This window comes from Gadus chalcogrammus, chromosome 18 (assembly GCF_026213295.1).
Source record: "Gadus chalcogrammus isolate NIFS_2021 chromosome 18, NIFS_Gcha_1.0, whole genome shotgun sequence".
Taxonomy (NCBI): domain Eukaryota; kingdom Metazoa; phylum Chordata; class Actinopteri; order Gadiformes; family Gadidae; genus Gadus; species Gadus chalcogrammus.
Genome location: NC_079429.1, coordinates 5,271,265 through 5,292,880, shown reverse-complemented (window position 1 = coordinate 5,292,880; position 21,616 = coordinate 5,271,265). Strand labels below are relative to the sequence as shown.

Genomic DNA, 21,616 nt, shown 5'->3' with positions numbered 1-21,616 from the left:
GCTGTATATTAGATAGGTTTTGTTTTGTGTAGAGGTTGAAAACTCCCATACACAAGGCCGAGGCAGACTATTCAAAGTGTCTCCAAGGGTATGGGTATTTATCGAGAGGACGCCTCAAAACTCTTTGCTCAAGAGCTGTGGTCAGGTTGGGGTAGGCCTTATATGTCCGTCTAGCTTGTGTCCACAGGATGTATTTGTGTAAGGCTTATGAGAAAAGATGACAAGCTGTTGAGATGTAATCAACCCCCAACTGTCCCATCGCCCCAGATGAAGAAACACTAATGCATAACAGTTACCGCCTTCGACAGGAAGTCAGGACTTCCTGCTCTGTCATAAAAGTGGATATCAAACAGCTCGTAGACGCCTCTCTCTCCTCCTCTCTCTCTCTCTGTATCTCAGTCCCTCTCTCTCTCTCTCTCTCTCTCTCTCTCTCTCTCTCTCTCTCTCTCTCTCTCTCTCTCTCTCTCAGTCCCTCTCTCTCTCTCTCTCTCTCTCTCTCTCTCTCTCTCCCTCTCTCTCTCTCTCTCTCCTCTCTCCTCTCTCTCTCTGTGTCTCTCTCTCCTCTCTCTCAGTGTCTCAGTATCTCTCCAGTGATAAGCTGGGACCTTTTGCACGTTTCAAGCGTGCCTTACCTCCTTCTAACTCCTACAGCAGGGGAGCACCAGCTGTTGATCCCTCGCCACCATGGCGTCCAAGTCGCAAAGTGGGTTGGCCGTCCCCGGAGACGGTTCCATGGATGCACCTGACCAGGTACGGGCCGTCCCATGACATGTGGACAGAAGGGGCTTTTGTTTTGCTCTGCTACCCTCAGCTGAGGTCTGTGGGCAATAACTGAGTCTGTGTGATCTGGGGGTACGATCTGTCACACTCAGTGGTTCTGTGTTCTGTCTGTATCAAATTGAATATTTAGATGACCAAGTGGTTGTGGTTTTAGTTATTTTAAAATATGTAGAATAAAGAAGGTATGTGCAGTATATGAGTAGAGGAAGTCATCGGAGGAGAAACAGGAAGTTATTTCGGCCTAACTGCTATTTTAAAAAATGTACTGTATGATTCATCTGAGCGATTCGTCAACTAATGCCTTATTAAGCATGTCACTCCTCTGTGTGTGTGTGTGTGTGTGTGTGTGTGTGTGTGTGTGTGTGTGTGTGTGTGTGTGTGTGTGTGTGTGTGTGTGTGTGTGTGTGTGTGTGTGTGTGTGTGAGTGGGTGAGTGGGTGTTCAATAAAGAGAGAAAGAGGGCTCTGTTTGTTTTTGTTTCATTGCACACTCTGAATGTATACCTCCAGTATGAAAGAGGCAGTCAGAGAATGTCAGGTTTTGCACATCGCAATTTGAATACATGCCTGCAAGTATTGTGCTGCAGAGAACTGATGAGAGTGTTATAGCGAAGAGTCAGTTTCCTTATCTGACTCGACGAGGAAGCTTTTCACTGACGCAGCTGTCTTACCGGCATGGTGATAACTCACACACTTTGCTTATCTTTCAAGCCAAAACATAACGATTTTTATTAAATACAGTATTTCCTGTAAATTGAATAATTGAAAGAAAATACAAACGCACAAAATAACCTGTGCTTGGCAACAACATGTGTACTCAGAATGCAGGGTATTTTTGTATTAAAGGATAAATGTCAGTGTCAATGCTCACATGCTGTTTATTCAGTGTGTGTAGGTCGGTGTGTGTGTGTGTGTGTGTGTGTGTGTGTGTGCGTGTGTGTGTGTGTGTGTGTGTGTGTGTGTGTGTGTGTGTGTGTGTGTGTGTGTGTGTGTGTGTGTGTGTGTGTGTGTGTGTGTGTGTGTGTGTGTGTGTGTGTGTGTGGGTGTGTGTGTTTGTGTTTGTGTGCCGCAATACCTCAGCTTTGTCAATATTCTACATTCAATTTAATATTCAGTAGTCAACAATTAGTTTGCCATTACTTATTTTGTTATTTTATTTGTTATTATGTGTGTGTGTGTGTGTGTGTGTGTGTGGGGCGGGGGTTGTGGGTGTGTGTGTGTGTGTGTCTGTGTGTTCCAGCAGTTACCCATTCATTCGTCATTCATTCTTAATGACCCTAACCCTCACCCACTCACTGTTCCTTCACAGCGGGTTCCTGGCTCCCCTCGGAATCGACACAGACAGGTAGAAGGACTCACGGTTCCACGCGTCCGTCTCCATCTCTCCTTATCGTTCTCCTGTCTGTGATGGAATATCTCCTCGTGTGTGTTTCATGTTTCCTCGCCTCGTTTGTCAGATCTCGCCCGGCAACACACGCAAGCTAGGAATGACCAGGAAGAAGGAGAGAAGGGTGAGATGGACGTGCATCCTGTACCCACTATCGATCTCAGATTACTGTGCTCCCTGGTGGTTTTGGAGTAAAGTCAATGTCTGACTGTTCTCAGGATCTACAAGATGATGAGGACCCAGAAGAGAAGGAGAGAAAACATAAAGAGCTTGAAGTATGCTGCGTCTCTTTACATAACTATTTCATGCATATAATATACCAGGATAATAACTACAAAAGAATTTACGATACATCTCTGTATTTTTTATATATTCAGTGGAATAAAACAAAGTCTTCAGGAACCACATAACTGAGGATCCATAAAGTAAAGGATTAATGCATTTGCATGCCATCCCAAACCACGTACAACGTCAAACATGTTGCATTTCAAAATGCAACATGTTTGACGTTGTACGTGGTTTGGGATGGCATGCAAATGCATTAATCCTTTACTTTATGCGTGCTTGCATTTTGAAATGCAAGCACGCAAAGACTTTCTTTTCAAACCCGGTTCAAACCTTGGTTAACCAACCCCAGCCATAACCACATCACCTCACTTGCAATGTATCACGCACATCATGTCCACCCGTCAACACACAGTGTATATTCCTACACCACTTCCCTTTACGGAAGATAATATGATCAAAAAACATTTAGGTATAGGAATCGGTTCTCTCTTTCCTCCTCGCTGCTCGTGCCATCGTCCAATCAGGGTTGAGCAGGAGTCAGGTAGCACCTAGCGGTGAGGCCTGACTTCCTCTTCCTGCTTTCTATTGGTGCAATAATGACCAATAGGGAAACCGCGGTCGTGGACAATTCGGTCACAAACCACGCCTTCACACACCGATGGTGGCGTCAGCCATGCAAGGCTACAGCCAGGGACAGCAGACTCCAGACCCACTCAGAGTAAACCCCAGGGAAGAGTCTGGATGGGCTGAATACAGCTGACACCAATGACTCCATCTGCATCTCCTTTTGTACAGCTGAAGCCGTTGTATCGGGAGCTGCTGTACACCATCGTCCACAAACTGGGGAAGCCTGCCTCCAGCGAGACCTTCTCAGACGGACAGCTCCACAGCTACATCAGAGAAGTACTAACCACCCCCGCCCCCGTGCACTCTGTCATTGTACAAGCTCATACTTAGTCCTGCAGGAGTCATCTAGAAGGCTGTCAGGTTTCTTTGGTGTCTGCCTCTCACTTTTTTTTTTTTCAGGCCTTCCCGATGAGCCAATCAGAGCACGACAGCTTGATGGAGAAAGTCCGGAGTTGTGAGGTGAGAACAGGAGGTTGAGATGACCCATTAACACTACTGACTAGACCCTACATCTCCAAATATGGCCTTCCTGTTCTACAAAGCGTCCGTTTGTTGGATGTGACGACGGTCTTCTTTCCACAGCCCCCTGTGTACTGTCTGATGGCCACGGTGAAGGAGGCCAAGGGGATTCTTGGAAAAGACGTCAGTGGTGAGAGCCTCAACCGGTTGTATTCAAAATATTACAGTCACCTTCACCTGACCTAAGACCTCCTGGTGTGTGTGTGTATGCGTGTCCGTGCGTGTGTGTGCATGTGTGCATGTTTGTGTGTGTGTGCGTGTATGTGCGCACGTGTTTGTGTGCTTGCGTGTGCCTGTGAGTGTACGGGCGGACTGGCCATCGGGAGGTTCGGGAGATTTCCCGAACGGCCGGACGATTTCAGGCCGAGCCGGCCGGCCGTAATTCTTTTCGATTTTTTTTATTATTATTATTATTATTTTTATCATTATTATATATTTATATATATTTTTTGTTGTAAAAGATGTAAAAAAAAAATGAAAAAGTTAAGTAAGCCGTGATTTGGGGTGGCCTGCTGCCGGATATTTGCTTACAGCGCGAAACGGAGCTCTTGCTTGAACTTGAAACGGGGCCTATGTATTACTGTCAATTAAGAGGGGGGAGCACCCCCACAGTGTATGGGGGCAAAGCGAGCGGCCAAAGCGAGCGGCCGAACGGCCCCTCCCAACTTGGACTGCTCCGCGGTCTGTCATTTCTGATTGGCTCAGCCTGATACACGGCCGGGTCACTTACTGACTCACTTACTGATCTCGCTGAAGTTACACAGAAATACGAAAATGTCAAAAAGGAAAAAAGGTGGTGGAGAGGAAAAAGAATTGGGTGGCGCTCCGAAGTTGAGGTTGAAAAGGAAAAAAATGTTAGAGCAAGACGCAGCCAAATGTGCTAAATTAACCGACCTTTTCCGTGGAAAAGCCAAGGTTGACGGCGACGCCCCTGTCAGCAAGACCAATGGTGAGGCGGGAACAGGACACGGCATGCTCGCAGCAGCGAGCATGTTTGGCAATATAATAATGACTTAAACTAATTATGGAAGTAACAGAGACGTCGGAGAACTATTCATAATATTGTAATGACCACGGAAGAGGCAGTGAATGAAGTATTGATTAGCTAGGGTGACCAGATTTGAGTTTGTGAAAAAGAGGACACTTCGTCGCGGGGGGGGGGGGGGGGGGGGGGGGGCGAAAACATGGGTATTTTTTCTTTAGTTCGTCCGTGAACTTATCGTGAGCCTACGTACTTCAGTGGGGGTTTCATTCCGTCTATACACGGCACCTTCTCAACGAGCACATGAGATCGGTCGCCCAATGACACACTCTCTCTACAGTCAGCTCGCGCGAGAAGGTGGAACGTAAGGGAGATACCATTTCCAGAACTTGGAAGGCCGTAATAACCATAGACATATACAATGGTAATAACTAGTAGGTTATGTGAAAGACCCAGAAACACAAATATGCGACGAGGCAAAAAATAAATAAAAAGATAATAATAACAATAATATATATATATTTTTTTTTTGCGACGAGGCAAAATACCGGACGTTTTTGGAATCCCTGCCGGACGCATTTTTTAGGTCTCGAAAAGAGGACATGTCCGGGAAAAAGAGGACGTCTGGTCACCCTAGATTAGCTAACTCTAACTATTTAAATCCAACTAGGCCTATATCAATTAAGGAAAGTCTGTCTGTCTGTGTGTGTGTCCTAATTTTTCTCCTAAACGGCTTGACCTATCACTCTGAAATGTTGCATAGCCCCTCAATATATACCTGGCCAGAGACTGACAGAGCCATTTTTCTAATTTGTCAATGCAAACGTTGGTTAAAAAAAAGCTTGATTAGTGATTTATGTGAAGCAGTAACCAGCAGACAATTTTATTTCACTAAAATAATTCTATCTTGCACTATTAAGATCATTTTCAGCCTTGATTTACCTTTCTAGCCACTTGCAATTTCTAATATTTTGTACATGGACAAGATTGCTTATAAAATATTTCCCAGTGATCTTCACAATATTCTAAACACATGCAAATCCCAACATTGACATGCAGTTGCAATGCACATATCCACAGATAAGGACTAGTTTTTATTATTTTACACCGTGGCAAAATTCTACGCAGGCTATTCCCGCGGTCTCATAAAAGGCCTCTCCATCCCAAAGTCCCGGGCCAAATTTTTGTCCCAGTCCATCCCGTGCATGCGTGTGTGTGTTTGAGTGCGTGTACGTGCGCATTCATGTGTGCGCTCATGTTTATATGCTTGCCGGGTGCGTGTGCGTTAATGCGTGTGTGTGTGTGTGTGTCCCAGGGTTCAGCGACCCCTACTGCCTGCTGACCATCCTGGAGGATGAGAAGGAGAGTCGCGCTCGGAGCTCCAGGGCCAAACCCCGCAAGTCGGTGGTGAAGGACGCCGCGGCGGACGAGAGCATCTACAGAACGGAAATCAAGTGGCAGACCCTCAACCCTGTCTGGAACGAGATCTTCATACTGTGAGGGCGTGTGTGTGCGAGTGTGAGTGGATGTGTGTGTGTGTGTGTGTGTGTGTGTGTGTGTGTGTGTGTGTGTGTGTGTGTGTGTGTGTGTGTGTGTGTGTGTGTGTGTGTGTGTGTGTGTGTGTGTGTGTGTGTGTGCGCGTGTGTCTGTTTGGTTGCAGCAGTCATCCCTTTAACAGTGTGTTCTTGTGGTTGTGTTGTTCCTGTCTCCAGTGAGTTTGAGGACACCGAAGGAGCGAGTTTCCACTTAGAGATGTGGTGAGACGATCTTTCAGAGTGCGGTTTTTCTCGTTGTTCCCATCATCAGTAGCTCTCCTCCCCTCTCCTCCACACCTCCTCACTGGCTCTGTTTACTCCTTCAGGGACAGAGATGAGCAGCTGTCTCTGGCCCAGAAACTAGAGGACCTCAAGACCAACTTCAACAGTCTGAGAAGGTAGGAGGACCTCAAGACCAACTTCAACAGTCTGAGAAGGTAGGAGGACCTCAAAACCAACTTCAACAGCCTGAGAAGGTAGGAGGACCTCAAGAGCATCTTCAACAGTCTGAGAAGGTAGGAGGACCTCAAGACCAACTTCAACAGTCTGAGAAGGTAGGAGGACCTCAAGACCAACTTCAACAGTCGGAGAGGGTAGGAGGACCTTGAGACCAACTTCAACAGTCTGAGAAGGTAGGAGGACCTCAAAACCAACTTCAACAGTCTGAGAAGGTAGGAGGACCTCAAGACCAACTTCAACAGTCTGAGAAGGTAGGAGGACCTCAAGACCAACTTCAACAGTCTGAGAATGTAGGAGGACTTCTCTGAGACCAAGAGAGCCTCTCCTTAAGGGAGGTCTTTACATTAAGCCTTTACATTAATTGATGCCCTTACCTTTACATTAACCCTTTACATTAAGGGATGCCTTTAACTTTACATTAAGCCTTAACATTAAGGGATGCCTTTACCTTTACATTAAGCCTTTACATTAAGACATGAAGACAAGACCACTCCTACTGCTGTCTCCATAGGATGATCAAAGACGCCAAAAAGGAAAAGGGGGCAGACGACTTTCTGGGAAAGATTGTCTTAAAGCTTCAGGTAAATCTTCCCATCGACCGTGTTGTTCCTCCATCCGTCACACGTTGCTTATCAAACCACCGTTGTTAAGATCTCCTCTCCCCACACCCAGGACCTCCGATGCACAGAGGACAGCTGGTACGAGCTGGAGCCCCGGACTGAGACGTACCCCGACCGCGGGCGCTGCCACCTCAACCTCAAGTTCATTCACAAAGAGGTGGGCCCACAGCGAGCTCATCAACAACACGCAACGGCTTAGCGTTGTTTGTACGTTACGTTTTGCTCATTTCAGAGTGCGAATAAACACTTTAAATAAAAGCGAGCGGTTATGTAATGGAAAACTGTTACTTATGTTTGCACTCATTGTATGTTGTACGTCCTGCCACTTAATAATAGTACTTATCATTGTGTAGTGTCTCACCCTAGCTATCTTTGTTGTATACGGAGAATGGGTTAAACTAGCAACTGTAAGTGCATGGCACTTATTTACTTATTGTAAGTCGTTTTGGATAAAAGCGTCTGCTAAATGCCCTAAATGCAAATGTTAATGTAAATGTAAAAGCAATCGTATTTTGTCTATCATTTATCGTCTATATCTTCTGTATATACAAACAAAGAACATTTACATTCAGGGCTTTTAGCAGACTTTTCTACCCGAAGCCACTTACAATGTGTTCATAGGTCAGAAGAAAGAGGGACAACAACATATCTGTCGGTACAGTAAAGCTATTCATAGAAAACAAAACGTGACTGCGAGACGTTCTGTGCATATGGTTGTGTTCATGGGTGTGTTCATGGTTGTGTACATGGTTGTGTACATGGTTTTGTTCCTGATTGTGTACATGGGTGTGTTCCTGATTGTGTACATGGGTGTGTTCCTGATTGTGTACATGGGTGTGTTCCTGGTTGTGTTCATGGTTGTGTTCCTGGTTGTGTTCATGGTTGTGTTCCTGGTTGTGTTCCTGGTTGTGTTCATGGTTGTGTTCCTGGTTGTGTTCCTGGTTGTGTTCATGGGTGTGTACATGGTTGTGTTCCTGGTTGTGTTCCTGGTTGTGTTCATGGTTGTGTTCCTGGTTGTGTTCATGGTTGTGTTCCTGATTGTGTTCATGGTTGTATTCCTGGTTGTGTTCCTGGTTGTGTTCCTGGTTGTGTTCCTGGTTGTGTTCATGGTTGTGTACATGGTTGTGTTCATGGTTGTGTACATGGTTGTGTTCCTGGTTGTGTTCCTGGTTGTGTTCCTGGTTGTGTTCCTGGTTGTGTTCCTGGTTGTGTTCATGGTTGTGTTCCTGGTTGTGTTCCTGGTTGTGTTCATGGTTGTGTACATGGTTGTGTTCATGGTTGTGTACATGGTTGTGTTCCTGGTTGTGTTCCTGGTTGTGTTCCTGGTTGTGTACATGGTTGTGTTCCTGGTTGTGTTCCTGGTTGTGTTCCTGGTTGTGTTCCTGGTTGTGTTCATGGTTGTGTTCCTGGTTGACTTCCTGGCTGACAGAGAGATGCGACCCTGAGCGCCGGACGGGGCGCCTACACCAACTACTGCGGCATCCTGCAGAAGTTCGTCCAGGCGTTCATCACCAAGCAGCAGGTAGGCACTGCGCCCCCTCCCCCCGGTACACAGGCCGGGACACAACCCTGACTCTGTACCTGTGGGCAGACCCCTTCATGCTGCCTTTGCTGTCCCAGGAAGGGGTCCCGTGGAAGGGAGAGATGAGCGGCGAGGGTCAGATGCTGCTGGAGCTGTACGCCACGCAGAACAACCTGCCGCTCTTCCAGCAGGACATAGGGTGAGCCACCCAACCCTTAAGGCTGCCTGTGTGTGTGTGCGTGCGTGCGTGCGTGCGTGTGTGTGTGCGTGTGTGTGTGTGTGTGTGTGTGTGTGTGTGTGTGTGTGTGTGTGTGTGTGTGTGCGCGTGCGCGAGCGCGCGTGCGTGCGTGCGTGCGTGCGCGCGCGTGCGTGTGTGTGTGTGTTTGTGTGGTGCCCATTGTGCTGCACTCACACTATACTATCAACACATATGAAAGATCAGATGCGCCGAACAAAGAGCCAGAAATGAGTACGCACAAAGATGGAGATGGTGGAGATAGAACCAAGACTGTGGTGGTAACACTAAACTTGGCATGGACAGAGCCATCTTGTTACATCATTTTTCACTCAATCAAACACCTATTCATAGTCATTTCCTGGCACGTCAATAGAAAACAGAAACATCCTTAGTCATGTCATAGCTCTACAGTTTATAGAAGTGTTTAGTAAGGAGAACTGACAGTGGCTGTGGGTCCTATTTAGGGATAGTGGGGTCAGTAGGTAAAACAGATGGGATGTTCCATGTTCAAACAGCCATGGTGATTAAAGTGGGACGGTGTACTCTTAGGTTTGTGGTGCTAACACCGTGCCATGTCACCCTGCCACTCTGTCTACCTGTGTTCTCTCTGACTGTTTTGTAGTGCGTCATTTCCTTTTTGGCTTTGTACTGTACTTGTACTGATCAAGCTCCAGACTCCTGCACCACAGTGTGTCTGACGGCTGTGCTCTCTGGCAGGAAGTGGGTGGCGTACAGTAAACTGTACCAGAGCTTAGAGGTGGACTCCTCTGTGCTGTTCCAGCAGATCACCAGCATAGAGTATCACTGGCACCAGCAAGAGCCGCCGCACCAGCAGGTGAGCCTCAGACACACTCACTCACTTCACTTCAACACTTTTATCTTAATTAGCATTCTCAAAAACATAAATATAAAATGCGGCGGTAGAGCAACGACCTCAATGAAGGCCTGGCTGCTGCAGGGCTTCAGAGTCACCGACGTGTCTCCTCTCTAGAAACAAGAGCTCCGGGATTCTCTGCACGGGTTCCTCCGTCACGGCCTGGACCTGGTGTCTAAGTACCGGGACATCTTCCCCCCCACTCCGAAAGCCACCCCCCGACTGCACACCCTGCTCAGGTACTGCACAGAGACGCCTGTAGCCCTGCCTCAGAGACCCCCCCCCCCTCCCCAAGGAGCAGTAACTGAGTCCAAAGCCCGTCAGGATTGTGTGTGTTTGTCTGTGGGTGTGTGTGTGTGTGTGTCTGTCAGTCTGTCAGTCTGTCTGTCTGTCTGTCTGTCTGTCTGTCTGTCTGTCTGTCTGTCTGTCTGTCTGTCTGTCTGTCTGTCTGTCTGTCTGTCTGTCTGTCTGTCTGTCTGTCTGTGTGCCTGCCTGTCTGTCTGTCTGTCTGTCTGTCTGTCTGTCTGTCTGCCTGTCTGTCTGTCTGTCTGTCTGTCTGTCTGCCTGTCTGTCTGTCTGTTCAGAGGACGTTTGACCGTTCATCTGACCGTAGACCCTTCCCTTTCCTGAGTGGCTGCTTGTGGGTCTGGTTTCTCCAGGATTCTGGTGCAGATCTGTAAGATGAAGGCCTTCCAGAAGCTGAACCCAGCTGACTTTGAGCTGCAGGCGGAGGTCAGAGCTGCGGTGCAGGTGAGTGCTGACCGTACACAGACGATCCAGATGTTGTGGTGGTCGTTAGTGTCGTCGCTGTGGTTTTTATCTCCCCTCCTCACACCATGTAGTGGTTTCTCCTCCTTAGGAAGGGACTGAGGACTGGTTCAAAACGAAGAAGGGTTTACACCAACCGATGACCAAGGTGATTATCACGACTAACCTTCTGGCTGTCAACGGACTGATGAAATAAAGGCTTTATTAGTTCTTCCATCCGTTATTACTCTATTCTTATCAAGAATCACTTGTTTAGAGTTCACCTCGACTCTAAATAGCCTCCCCTCTTTCCCCCCCCACACCCCTTCTTACGCATTTATTGTATGTTGTACGGCCTTACACTGAAAGATTTTACTTAGCATCGTGTAGCATCTTATCCTAGCTGTCTTTGTTGTATACAGGGAATGGGTTAACCTAGTGATTGTTAGTGCTTGGCAAGTTCTATGAACATCCTTACTGTACCGACAGCGATAAATTGTTGTTTTTCTTTATTCTGACAAATGTACTTATTGTAAGTCGCTTTGGATAAAAGCGTCTGCTAAACGCTCTCAAGGTTAATGTAACACTGATCCTGTGTTGTGCGTTTCGTACCCCAGGAACTGGCCGAGATTGTGGGCGCCCTTGCACACCTGACCAACGAAGTGCAAGAGGACGTGAAGAACTGCAAAACTGTCTATAACCGGGTGTTTGTCAGGTGAGGTAGAGCCAACACACCACATGGGGGAAGGCAGACGCACTCAGACCAGCCCGAAGCAAATGCTCGGGTATCGAGTAAAACATTGATAGCAGCACAATCACAAACAACACATGATCACCTATAGAGACATATTATACAGACATATAGTACGTACATATGTGCAATGGATAATGAAATAGGAAGTACGAAATAGTGCAATGGGTACGTAGTGTCAAAGGCTTAATAAACACACGCAGTGTCAGTGAGTTTTTTTTTTACAGTTCCTTCCCCTTTCTTTCTTCTATGTAAAGCACTGTGCAGGTGGATATGTTCACCGTTGTCTATCAGCGGATTGACTCCCTGGTGAGTGACGCAGTTGCTCTCGGTGAACTCACTACCGGCCTGATTCAGGAGGAAACATGTCATCTCTATGGATGTCTTTCCTCCGCCGTTCGCCTTCCACCTGTAATCGGATGTCTTCTCCTCTCCAAACCTGTCCCAATCTCCCCTCGCTAAGTCCTTTCCTATCTCCTCTCCCTTCCCTCTCTTCCCCTCTCTCCTTTCCATCCTCTTACCTTTTGAATGTTGTACGTCCTGGCATTGAATGTACACACTTATTGTATGATGTACGTCCTTGCACTTAAATATTGTACCTAGCATTGTGCAGCGTCTTATCCTAGCTGTCTTGGTTGTCTACGGGGAATGGGTTAACCTAGTGATCTTTAGTGCTTGGGTTCTAGGAACATCCTTACTCCAACATCCAATATATCCCTGAATATTACTTCTTGACAGCGATATATTGTTGTTCCTCTTTCTTCTGACAAATGTGCTTATTTTAAGTCGCTTTGGATAAAAGCAACTGCTAAATGCCCTGAATGTAAATGTAAATGTTTCCCTCCTCCTCTCTCCCCTCCCCTTCTCCTCTATCACATCTCTCCAAACCTGTCCTCCCCGGGCCTGATCCTTTCCTATCTCCTCTCCATTCCCTCTCTCCTCCTCTCTCCTTTCCTCCCTCTTTCCCTCACCCTCTAACCTCTCCCCTCTCATCCATCATACCTCCCCCTCCCTCCCTCCCTCCCCACCCCCCCTCCCCCAGCTCGCTGAGGAGCTGCGGGTGTCCTTCCTCCTGATGGAGGGCCTGATGGAGCCGGCGTTGGCCAGCAGCCTGTTCCCCGTCTACCTCAGCCTGCAGTCCATCCACAAGGACAAGGCCTTCCTTCAGAAGAGGTCCCCAGGCTGGTCCTCAGACCACACCACAGATAGACACACACAGAAACACACCCCGGGACACACACACACTAATGAACCAGACAGGATATCAGAGGGTCACAGTCGGTATGAAAACATTATGTTTATAGGATATATATGGGATATATATCGCCTGGTTCAGGGTCAGAAACAAACTTTACTCTAGTCCTCCAGTTTAATACAATTTTGAGGTATTGGTACTTTTGTTTTCATTTTAGGCTTTCTTATTATCTACTTTACTATTATATAATGTAACTATTATACAATTTTTAATAGCTTCCATATCTTACCAGAGATATATATTTGTCTGTGTTTGTGTGTGTGTGTGTGTGTGTGTGTGTGCGTGTGTGCGTGTGTGCGTGCGTGCGTATATATAACATGACTGCTCTTTCAGGGAATACATAGAGCTGACCGACTTCCACGAGCGGTTCCGTGACGCCCTGCCCTACTGGCTGAACAAGGCCTTCAGCACCACCCTGGACCGGGTGGAGCGGGCGGTGCAGGTTGACCAGGTAGAGCCTCCACCCACAGCCTCCAGTGTGTAGGACCTCCACCCATAGCCTCCAGTGTGTAGGACCTCCACCCATAGCCTTCTATGTTCAGATGCGTTGATACTTTATTCACCCCCTTGGGGAAATTCAGGCCTCCAGGAGCTGAACAAGTCAGTCAACAGACAGACAACAAAATGGACAAACAGTAAAAGTCAAAAGTCAATGAAAAGTGAGCAATATTGCACATAAATGAAATTGCATAAAAACATAAAAAGAAAGAGCCTGAGATAGATATAAATATTACTCAATAGCACATTGTCCAGTGTGTGTTGGGGTGGGGGAGAGAGAGTGTCAGAGTCCAATAAAGAACAGAGATCTTTCAGACATACCGGGGGGTAAAGGTCAGTTGGACAATCTTTCAATCACAACCGAGATACTGTGACTCTAAGCACCTTAGAAGTCTCTCTCTCTCTCTCTCTCTCTCTGGTCTCCCTCTCTGGTCTCCCTCTCTGGTCTCTCTCTCTCTGGTCTCTCTCTCTCTGGTCTCTCTCTCTCTCTCTCTCTCTCTCTCTCAGGTCTCTCTCTCTCTCTCTCTCTCTGGTCTCTCTGGTCTCTCTCTCTCTCTCTCTCTCTCTCTCTCTCTCTGGTCTCTCTCTCTCTCTCTCTCTCTCTCTCTCTCTCTCTGGTCTCTCTCTCTCTCTCTCTGGTCTCTCTCTCTCTCTCTCTGGTCTCTCTCTCTCTCTCTCTCTGGTCTCTCCTTTGGGCCCTCCCTACGGCCCCTATGGTCCATCCTTACGGTCTCTCCCCTGGTCCGTCCTAACGCCCCCCCCCCCTGGTCCGTCCTTCCGGTCTCCCCTCTGGTCTCCCCCCCCCCTCCCCTCCCCCCCCAGCTCAAGCCCCTGCAGACGGGTTCGGTGCCCATCAAGCACAGCTCCTCGGCCGTGGACCTGGTGACGTGTGTGCAGCCCATCTGCCGGCTGTGGGAGCAGCTGTCCTGGCCCGACCCCGAGGAGGGCTTCATGCTCATGGTCAAGCTCACCGAGGTGGGTCCCGCCCCCGCCGGGCTCTGATAGGCTGCCTGTGTTGTGATGTCACACGTATTGTTGTAGGCGGGAGGAGGGCGGGGGTTGAGGGATCGATGAGGCGCCGTCGGAGCTGATTCTGTGGAATGTGTGCGTGTGTGGTGTGACAGAGTCAAAGTTAGATCATATGTCGTTTATTAGGCTAATAACATGGTCATTAAATGGGTGTGTGTGTGCGTGTGTGTGTGTGTGTGTGTGTGTGTGTGTGTGTGTGTGTGTGTGTGTGTGTGTGTGTTTGTGTTGGAGTCATGATGTGTGTTTTATTGTGTGTATAACATGGTCACTATGTTTGTGTGTGTGGGGGTTTGTGTGGGGATGTTGTTGTTAAAGACAAATTAAAATGTAAAATGTTTTATTATCTGTATAACTTGGTCAATTGTGTGTGTGTGTGTGTGTGTGTGTGTGTGTGTGTGTGTGTGTGCGTGCTTGCGTGTTTGTGTGTGTCTCCGTGAGTGCATGTTCACCTGTATGCGTGTGTGTGTATGCGTGTACGTGTGTGTGTCTGTGTGTGTGCGCATCAGGACGTGTGTAGGATCGTGGTCACCTACTGCCAGCTCCTGAAGGGGCGTGTCCGGGTGCTGTCGGAGGACTCGGACCACGGAGTGGCCGTCAACATGGTGAGGGGGCGGGACCTTGGATCATCTCAGCCAATCAGGGAGAGTGATTGCAAAACTAGCCTAATGTGGTGTTTTCCCCGTAGTCGTTCGTTGCTCTTTAACTCGATGACATACTTATATTAAATACACATCACATATCGATATGTATTTGGTATTTTGTAATTTAGCATGCATTCTTTTATCCAAAGGGACTAAATGCACATTTTCTGACCGATTACACTCCAACCACAGCTCTTAAAGCATGCCTACACCTTTAAGAGACCGCCCTGTTCTCACAAACGGCCTCCCCTTATCTCCCCCCTGTCCCCCCCCCCCTGCTCCCACCTGCCCCCGCCCCCCTTGTCCCCCCCTTGTCCCCCCCTGTCCTCCCCCCTCTCCATCCCCTGCCCCCCCCCTTGTCTCCTCCCCCCCCCCCCCCCCCCCCTGTCTCCCCCCTGCCCCCCGTCCGTCCCCCCCCCCCGCCCGTGTCCCCCCCCCCGTCCCCAGCTGTGCGTGGTGGTCAACGACCTGGAGCACCTCCGCTCCGTGCTGACCCGCCTCCCCACCCAGCTCAACTGGGCGGGGCTCCGGGAACGCACCAATCACGTGATCGCAGAGAGCCAGTTCAGCAACACCCTGGACTCCCAGCTGCGGCAGGCCCAGGGGGTGCTGGAGAAGGAGATCCGCTCGGCCCTGGACACTCTCAGCAGACAGGTAGGAGAACCAGGCGGTAAACACACACCCTCAGCAGACAGGTAGGAGAACCAGGCGGTATACACCAGTCAGTAAAGACGCAGGAGAACAACCAGCCAGTAAACACACACCAGTCAGCCACCACCAGTCAGTAAACAGGTAGGAGAACCAGGCAGTAAACACCAGTCAGTAAACAGATAGGAGAACCAGCCAGTCGAAAAGGTAGGAGAACAAGTCAGTAAATACCAGTCAGTATACCAAATATAATTATATTCATCTCTCTCTCTCTCTCTCTCTCTCCCCCTCTCTCTCTCTGTCTGTCTGTCTGTCTGTCTGTCTGTCTGTCTGTCTGTCTGTCTGTCTGTCTGTCTGTCTGTCTGTCTGTCTGTCTGTCTGTCTGTCTGTCTGTCTGTCTGTCTGTCTGTCTCTGTCTCTGTCTCTGTCTCTGTCTCTGTCTCTGTCTCTCTCTAGCTGAACACAGACATTGAGACCCACGTGAAGAGCATGACCACCAGGCGCCGGATCCCCTCCAAGTCCACAGAGGACGTAAGACTAACGCTTAAGACTAAGAACTCTCCGATCAACTCTCTCCCTTTTTAACGTTTGTTTTGTGTTGCTTTGCTTGTTTGTGTGTTTTGTGTTGTGCTGCGTGCAGGCGGTGGGTCCCCTCATGGTGTTCCTGGAGAGAGAGCTCACCTACCTGAACGAGAACCTGGTCCAGGAGAACTTCAACAGGTACCGTCTCCCTCCTCCCAGCAGGGGGAACAAAGACTCCTACTGGATCTTGGCTGTGGTTCCTACTCACTACAGAACCCGGCTCTCTCAGTCATAGTGCCTCTTTTCGGTCTCGCTGTCCGCTTGTCTCACACGGTTTGGATCTTGGTCCTTGCTCCATATAAATGCAGTCCATTTACCGTTTCATTTACATTCACTCTCTGCTCCTCTCCCACCCCCTGGGTGCTCCTCTCTCCCCAACGGTCCAGCATGCTGACCCCTCTGTGGACCAACTCAGTGAAGAGCCTCCACCAGGTGGCCTCCCAGCACTCCCAGCTCGAGGGCCTGATGGTCTTCGCCCAGCGGCTGCTGTACACCCTTGAGGTCGGTCCGCCTCGCACTCGCGTAAAAACCTATGCAACAGCACCCCCTATGGGCAGACACTGGTTACTGCGGCTGGTTTCTCGTTGGCTTAAAGTTGAACAGTTGAAGCCTTGAACTGACATGTTGTTAGGGATTGTTCAGCCTGTGTTGGCAAGACATTTATTCAACAGAAGTATCCTTTGTGTTATTGTACTGTGTGTTTACATTTAGGCCTTTAAAGTTTAATTGCATGAGCATGACCTGCAGCGTGTCAGCTTGCCTCGTCGTATTCAGGCGCTGCCCTGCTGTCGTACTAAACACACACGCACACACCTGAGACCTTGGGGGGGGGGGGGGCATCATGTGATTCTGACAAGCAGAATCACAATGAGCTTTTTTGCTGTTTCAGTGTGCAAAATACAAGGGTTTCTTTCTGATAGTCGGGTGTAAGGTTTACCTCAGTGTCAGAGGTAGCTAGGTACACAAAAACACAAAAACACAAAACACTAATCTAATTGGATGCCAAATAATGAAACTGTAAATAAATGAAATAGAGACAATATAAAATCAGTGGGTGAGGCAGTGGGCAGCGGAGCTGGTACTCACTGCTTGTGTTACGTTGTCCTGTTTTATGTTGTGGTTGTTTGTGTTGTGTGGTGCTATTGTGTTGTTCTGTTGTTGTTGTTGTTGTTGTGTTGTGATGCGTTGTTTTATTGTGCTTCAGTGTCTGGAGCAGTGCTTCCATGCCGAGGGGAACGGGCTGCCCCTGCTGGCGCTGCAGTCTGAAGAGTACAAGGTGAGGAGGATTCCTGTCTTCAAGTCTATGATCAGGGACGTTTCCCCAGACTCGTACTCCTGTAACAGCTGATTATTAAACCGTCTGGGTTGTATTATATTATAAATCCGATTTTGCAGTGCTTCAGTTTTCTTCTTAGTTGTTGTTTTGCTGCGTTAGGCCTCTTGGCACACAGGCCTTTATGTGGGTACGGCATGTGGCTCAGGAGGTAGGTAGGTGGCGGGTTGGCTGGTAACCGGAAGGTTGCCAGTTCGATCCCCGGCTCCTCCTAGCTGTGAGTGTCGAGGTGCCCCTGAGCGAGGCGCCTCACCCTGACTGCTCCAGACGAGCAGGCTGCCGCCCTGCGTGGCTGACTCCGCCGTCGGTGTGTGAATGTGTGCATGAATGGGTGAATGTTAGGCAATATTGTAAATATTGTAAGTGAGTGGCCACTGGTTAGGAAATGCGCTGCACCAATCCAGTTTGTCGATGTAGATGTGTGCTCCATTAACCCCCCTGGTGCCCCCCTCACCCCCCTGGTACCCCCCTCACCCCCCTGGTACCCCCCCCCCCTCAGGCCCTGAAGGCCCACCTCACCTCCAACTCCCTCAGCAGCCAGCAGCTCATCGAGAGGTTCCTGGAGAGGAAGGTCACCCAGCAGGTGAGTGGGCCTCGTCCGTGCTCACGTTGACCTCATCTATTTGTGTGTGTTTGTGCGCTTGCACGTGCCCGTGTGTGTGCGTGCGTGTGCGATCCAATGAAGACATGTGTGGTGTGCTCACATTGACCTTATTTCTTTATGTGTGTGTGCGTGTGCCTGTGTGTGCCCGTGTGTGTTTGTGTGTGTGTGTGGTGTGTGTGTGTGTGTGTCAGAACGTGTACGGCGCGGAGCGCTACGGGGCCGTCACGCTGCTCATCTCCTACCGGCGCTCGGACCACCGGCTGTGTGTGGAGGTCCTGAACGCCGTCAACCTCCTCCCCATGGACTCCAACGGTAAACACACCTGGTTAACCCTTAACCTGTACCTTAACCTCATCCCCATGGACTCCAACGGTAAACACACCTGGTTAACCCTTAACCTCATCCCCATGGACTCCAACGGTAAACACACCTGGTTAACCCTTAATCTGTACCTTAACCTCATCCCCATGGACTCTAAACACACAGGGTTAACCCTTAACCGGGACCTTGACCAGTACCGTTAACCGGGGTCAGTCGATGACTGGGCGGTCCCTGAGCAGTAAGAGAATCATCTCGGACAATGAAGGACTTGTAAAGATTGTCCCGTTACCGTACATACCGTTTTTTGTCCGCATTAGCGCCACAGTCACTGATCCACCGTCGGGGGAAAATAAGTACAATCCTCTCTAAACGTTTGCAACTTTCCTCTACTGATGACAGTTCTTTATTGAAGCAGGTTATGTCTCATTGAGATTTTGAAACCTATAAGTCAAGCAAGACTTGGCCAAAAAAAACAGGAGCTCAGGAGGTAGAGCAAGCTGTCGCCCTGCGTGGTTGACTCTGCCGTCGGTGTGTGAATGTCTGCATGAATGGGTGAATTTCAGGCAATATTGTAAAGCACTTTGGATAAAAGCGCTGTATAAATGCAGTCCACTTACCATTTACCGTTTACAACAAGGTTAAGACGAAAAACCGAAACTGCCAGGAATCACATACACACACCACATCACCTTCTACAGTCTGCAGAACACGTAATGAATGTGACACAAGGAGATCTGGTCTGTTTCTCGGTGCTCTGTTGATGGACCAGAACAGGGCTGATGTTCCTCCTCCTCCTCCTCCTCCTCAGGCTTCAGCGACCCCTTTGTGGAGCTGAGCCTTGAGCCAGTCCACGTCTTCCCCGAGGTCGAGACCCGCCGCACGCAGATCCGGTACTGCGACCTCAACCCCCTCTTCGACGAGGCCTTCGAATTGTACGTATTCCCGCTCAACTCTATCACGTTTGCGTCTTACGTCATGAATGTTAATCTCTCTCTCTCTCTCTCTCTCTCTCTCTCTCTCTCTCTCTCTCTCTCTCTCTCTCTCTCTCTCTCTCTCTCTCTCTCTCTCTCTCTCTCTCTCTCTCTCTCTCTCTCTCTCTCTCTCTCTCTCTCTCTCTCTCTCTCTCTCTCTCTCTCTCTCTCTCTCTTGGGAGAGATTAGAGAAAGGAGATTGGACAAAAGTCTGACCTGTCGTTATATTTAATAACAATGATTCTCCATTCCTCCACCTCCCTACTCTCCCTTTATCTCATCTTCCTTCCTCCATCATCACGCTTGCTCTGCCTCACTCCTCCACCTCCCTCCTCCACCTCCCTCCCTCTTGCTCTGCCTCCCTCCTCCATCTCCCTCCCTCTTGCTCTGCCTCCCTCCTCCACCTCCCTCCCTCCTCCCTCCTACACGGCCATTCCTCCCTCCTACATTTGCTCCGTCTCCCTCCTCCCTCCCTCTTTCTCCATCCCTCTCTCCCCTCCTCCCACCTCCCTCCCTCTACCTCCCCGCCCTCCTCCCCCAGCCTGGTGTCCCTGGAGCAGTGCCGGGCCCCTGGGGCCTGCCTGGTGGTGACGGTGCTGGACTACGACAAAATGACCCGGGACGACTTCGAGGGCGAGGCCTTCCTGGCCCTGAAGGCCGTCCCGGGGGTGGCGGGGGGGGGGGAGGAGGCCGGGGCGCCGCCGCCGGAGGAGGAGGAGTTCTCCTTCAGTGTCAACACCCCACCTGCGCAGATCCGCCTGCCTCTGATGCACCCCAAGCCCAACGGTAACGCCCCCTCCCCCTCTCCCCCCCAAAGCCCAAGGGTAACGGACTCTACCGGTCAGCGTTTAAACTCTTGCCCTGGGCTCCATTATCCATAGTACCAGACTGTTTAGTACGCCAGAGAAGGACTCAGTATGTCCCAATACATAGTTTGGAGAATGCAGTATGCCAAAAACACATAAAACGTAACAGATCCATGAACGCGGCTTGACTTGATTACGCTGCCAAAAGACGTTGGACTACATCCGGTTGCTTTTCTCAGTATGCAAGCCAGCCTGCTTTAGGCTGCTCTGCACCTCAGTCCCCTGCAGGAGGAGATATGTTGCATCAACCGAACCCGCGAGTGTCGATGTGAGGCACGACGGGTGTGCTGATCAGTGAAATCACCTTTAGTGTGTCCCAATTGTGAGCATACTCTGTGCAACACCACACGCTTTGCGAGGGCAGCTGCAGCATGCAGTTTGGAACGCAGCCTGGGAATTATGAACTCTGCAGGGCGATAAAAGATGAAGTGTGCGTGTCCGTTGGAGCCAACCGCACACTGAAAACTCTAGATTTTCTGTAGTTTCCTGTCCTGGGCATGCCGCGTCTGCGACACACGCATAGTTTAGAAAACACCCAACACATGCATCTACATACATGCGTCTAACTTTTCTTTTGTGTGCTTCGGATTGTAGTTTAACCCGGGATTATCTTCGATTTATTTTTGCACCGGTGCAATTATTTCGAACTCAGCAGCTGATCTGTGTTTCTGTGTTTTTTGTGTTGTCGTACGAGCAGACGACAGCATCCTGAAGCTACTGGAGTCCCGGAAGGGAGAGCGGGACGCCCAGGCCTTCGTGAAGACGCGTCGACGGCGGGAGAAGCAGTCCCAGGAGGGGCTCCAGCAGTCCTAACCCAACACTGAGACACAGGCAGCGAGACAACAGCTTCTTCCAAAAATATACATTTATTGATGGATAACAAAAAAACGTGGGTAGAGAATGAAACACTGATGCTGGACACGTTGTCGGGGTTGCGGACGGTCTCGATCCGGTTTGACCAGCGGCCGTCTGCATGACCTCATGTGTACCCCCCCCCCCCCCAATATTATTCCATGACCTCGTCTCATCAGTACATCAGAAGAGTCATCTGCTAACTATGTAAATGTTTGTATATTTCGTTTTTAATGGACTTTTTCTGATATATGGTAATATTTGAGAGATTACTACAAATGTAAAAAAACAAAACTAAAAACAAACCAAACAACATGGCCGACAAAATGGCGCGCCATCGATTTAGAAAGTCTGACGGTCCGGTCATGTGACCAGGCTCTCCAGACCAAAGATATGAAAAAATATAGATGTAATTTCAAAAGACTACACGAGTTGACTTGAGTACATTTGTGTTGATTGTGTCAAGTTGCCCTCCTGCTCCCGGTCGTCGTGGAAACACACAGAACCAACCCTGAGAGTCCCCATAAAAGAGCCCAACAACACTTAACTGTTGTTCTTAACGCTTGCTAACATTTAGCTTCTGCTAAAAGGGTAAGGAAAACCTAAAGTCTTCCAAAAAATATTCCACAGTATTCCTACCAGCTGTCTGGTAACTGTGCGCCCCCCCCCCCCTTCCCCCCGTTTGGTTG

General features: G+C 49.2%; 1 protein-coding gene across 1 annotated transcript; it reads left to right on the top strand.

The window, feature by feature from the left end:
• Positions 1 to 569: 569 nt before the first annotated feature.
• On the top strand, positions 570 to 21,606 carry LOC130371468 (protein unc-13 homolog D-like). Its single transcript, XM_056577253.1, has 34 exons — positions 570 to 750; positions 2,088 to 2,123; positions 2,236 to 2,289; positions 2,384 to 2,440; positions 3,249 to 3,356; positions 3,480 to 3,539; positions 3,663 to 3,729; positions 5,897 to 6,077; positions 6,294 to 6,338; positions 6,443 to 6,514; positions 7,087 to 7,156; positions 7,248 to 7,352; positions 8,625 to 8,717; positions 8,816 to 8,916; positions 9,673 to 9,790; positions 9,947 to 10,068; positions 10,489 to 10,579; positions 10,689 to 10,745; positions 11,194 to 11,291; positions 11,585 to 11,636; positions 12,370 to 12,500; positions 12,916 to 13,033; positions 13,903 to 14,055; positions 14,616 to 14,711; positions 15,198 to 15,404; positions 15,855 to 15,929; positions 16,039 to 16,118; positions 16,367 to 16,481; positions 17,185 to 17,256; positions 17,813 to 17,896; positions 18,109 to 18,229; positions 19,047 to 19,170; positions 19,751 to 19,995; positions 20,773 to 21,606. Exons 1-34 carry the CDS (start codon positions 685 to 687, stop codon positions 20,886 to 20,888), a joined length of 3,390 nt encoding a protein of 1,129 aa, XP_056433228.1. The 5' UTR covers positions 570 to 684; the 3' UTR covers positions 20,889 to 21,606.
• Positions 21,607 to 21,616: the final 10 nt, after the last annotated feature.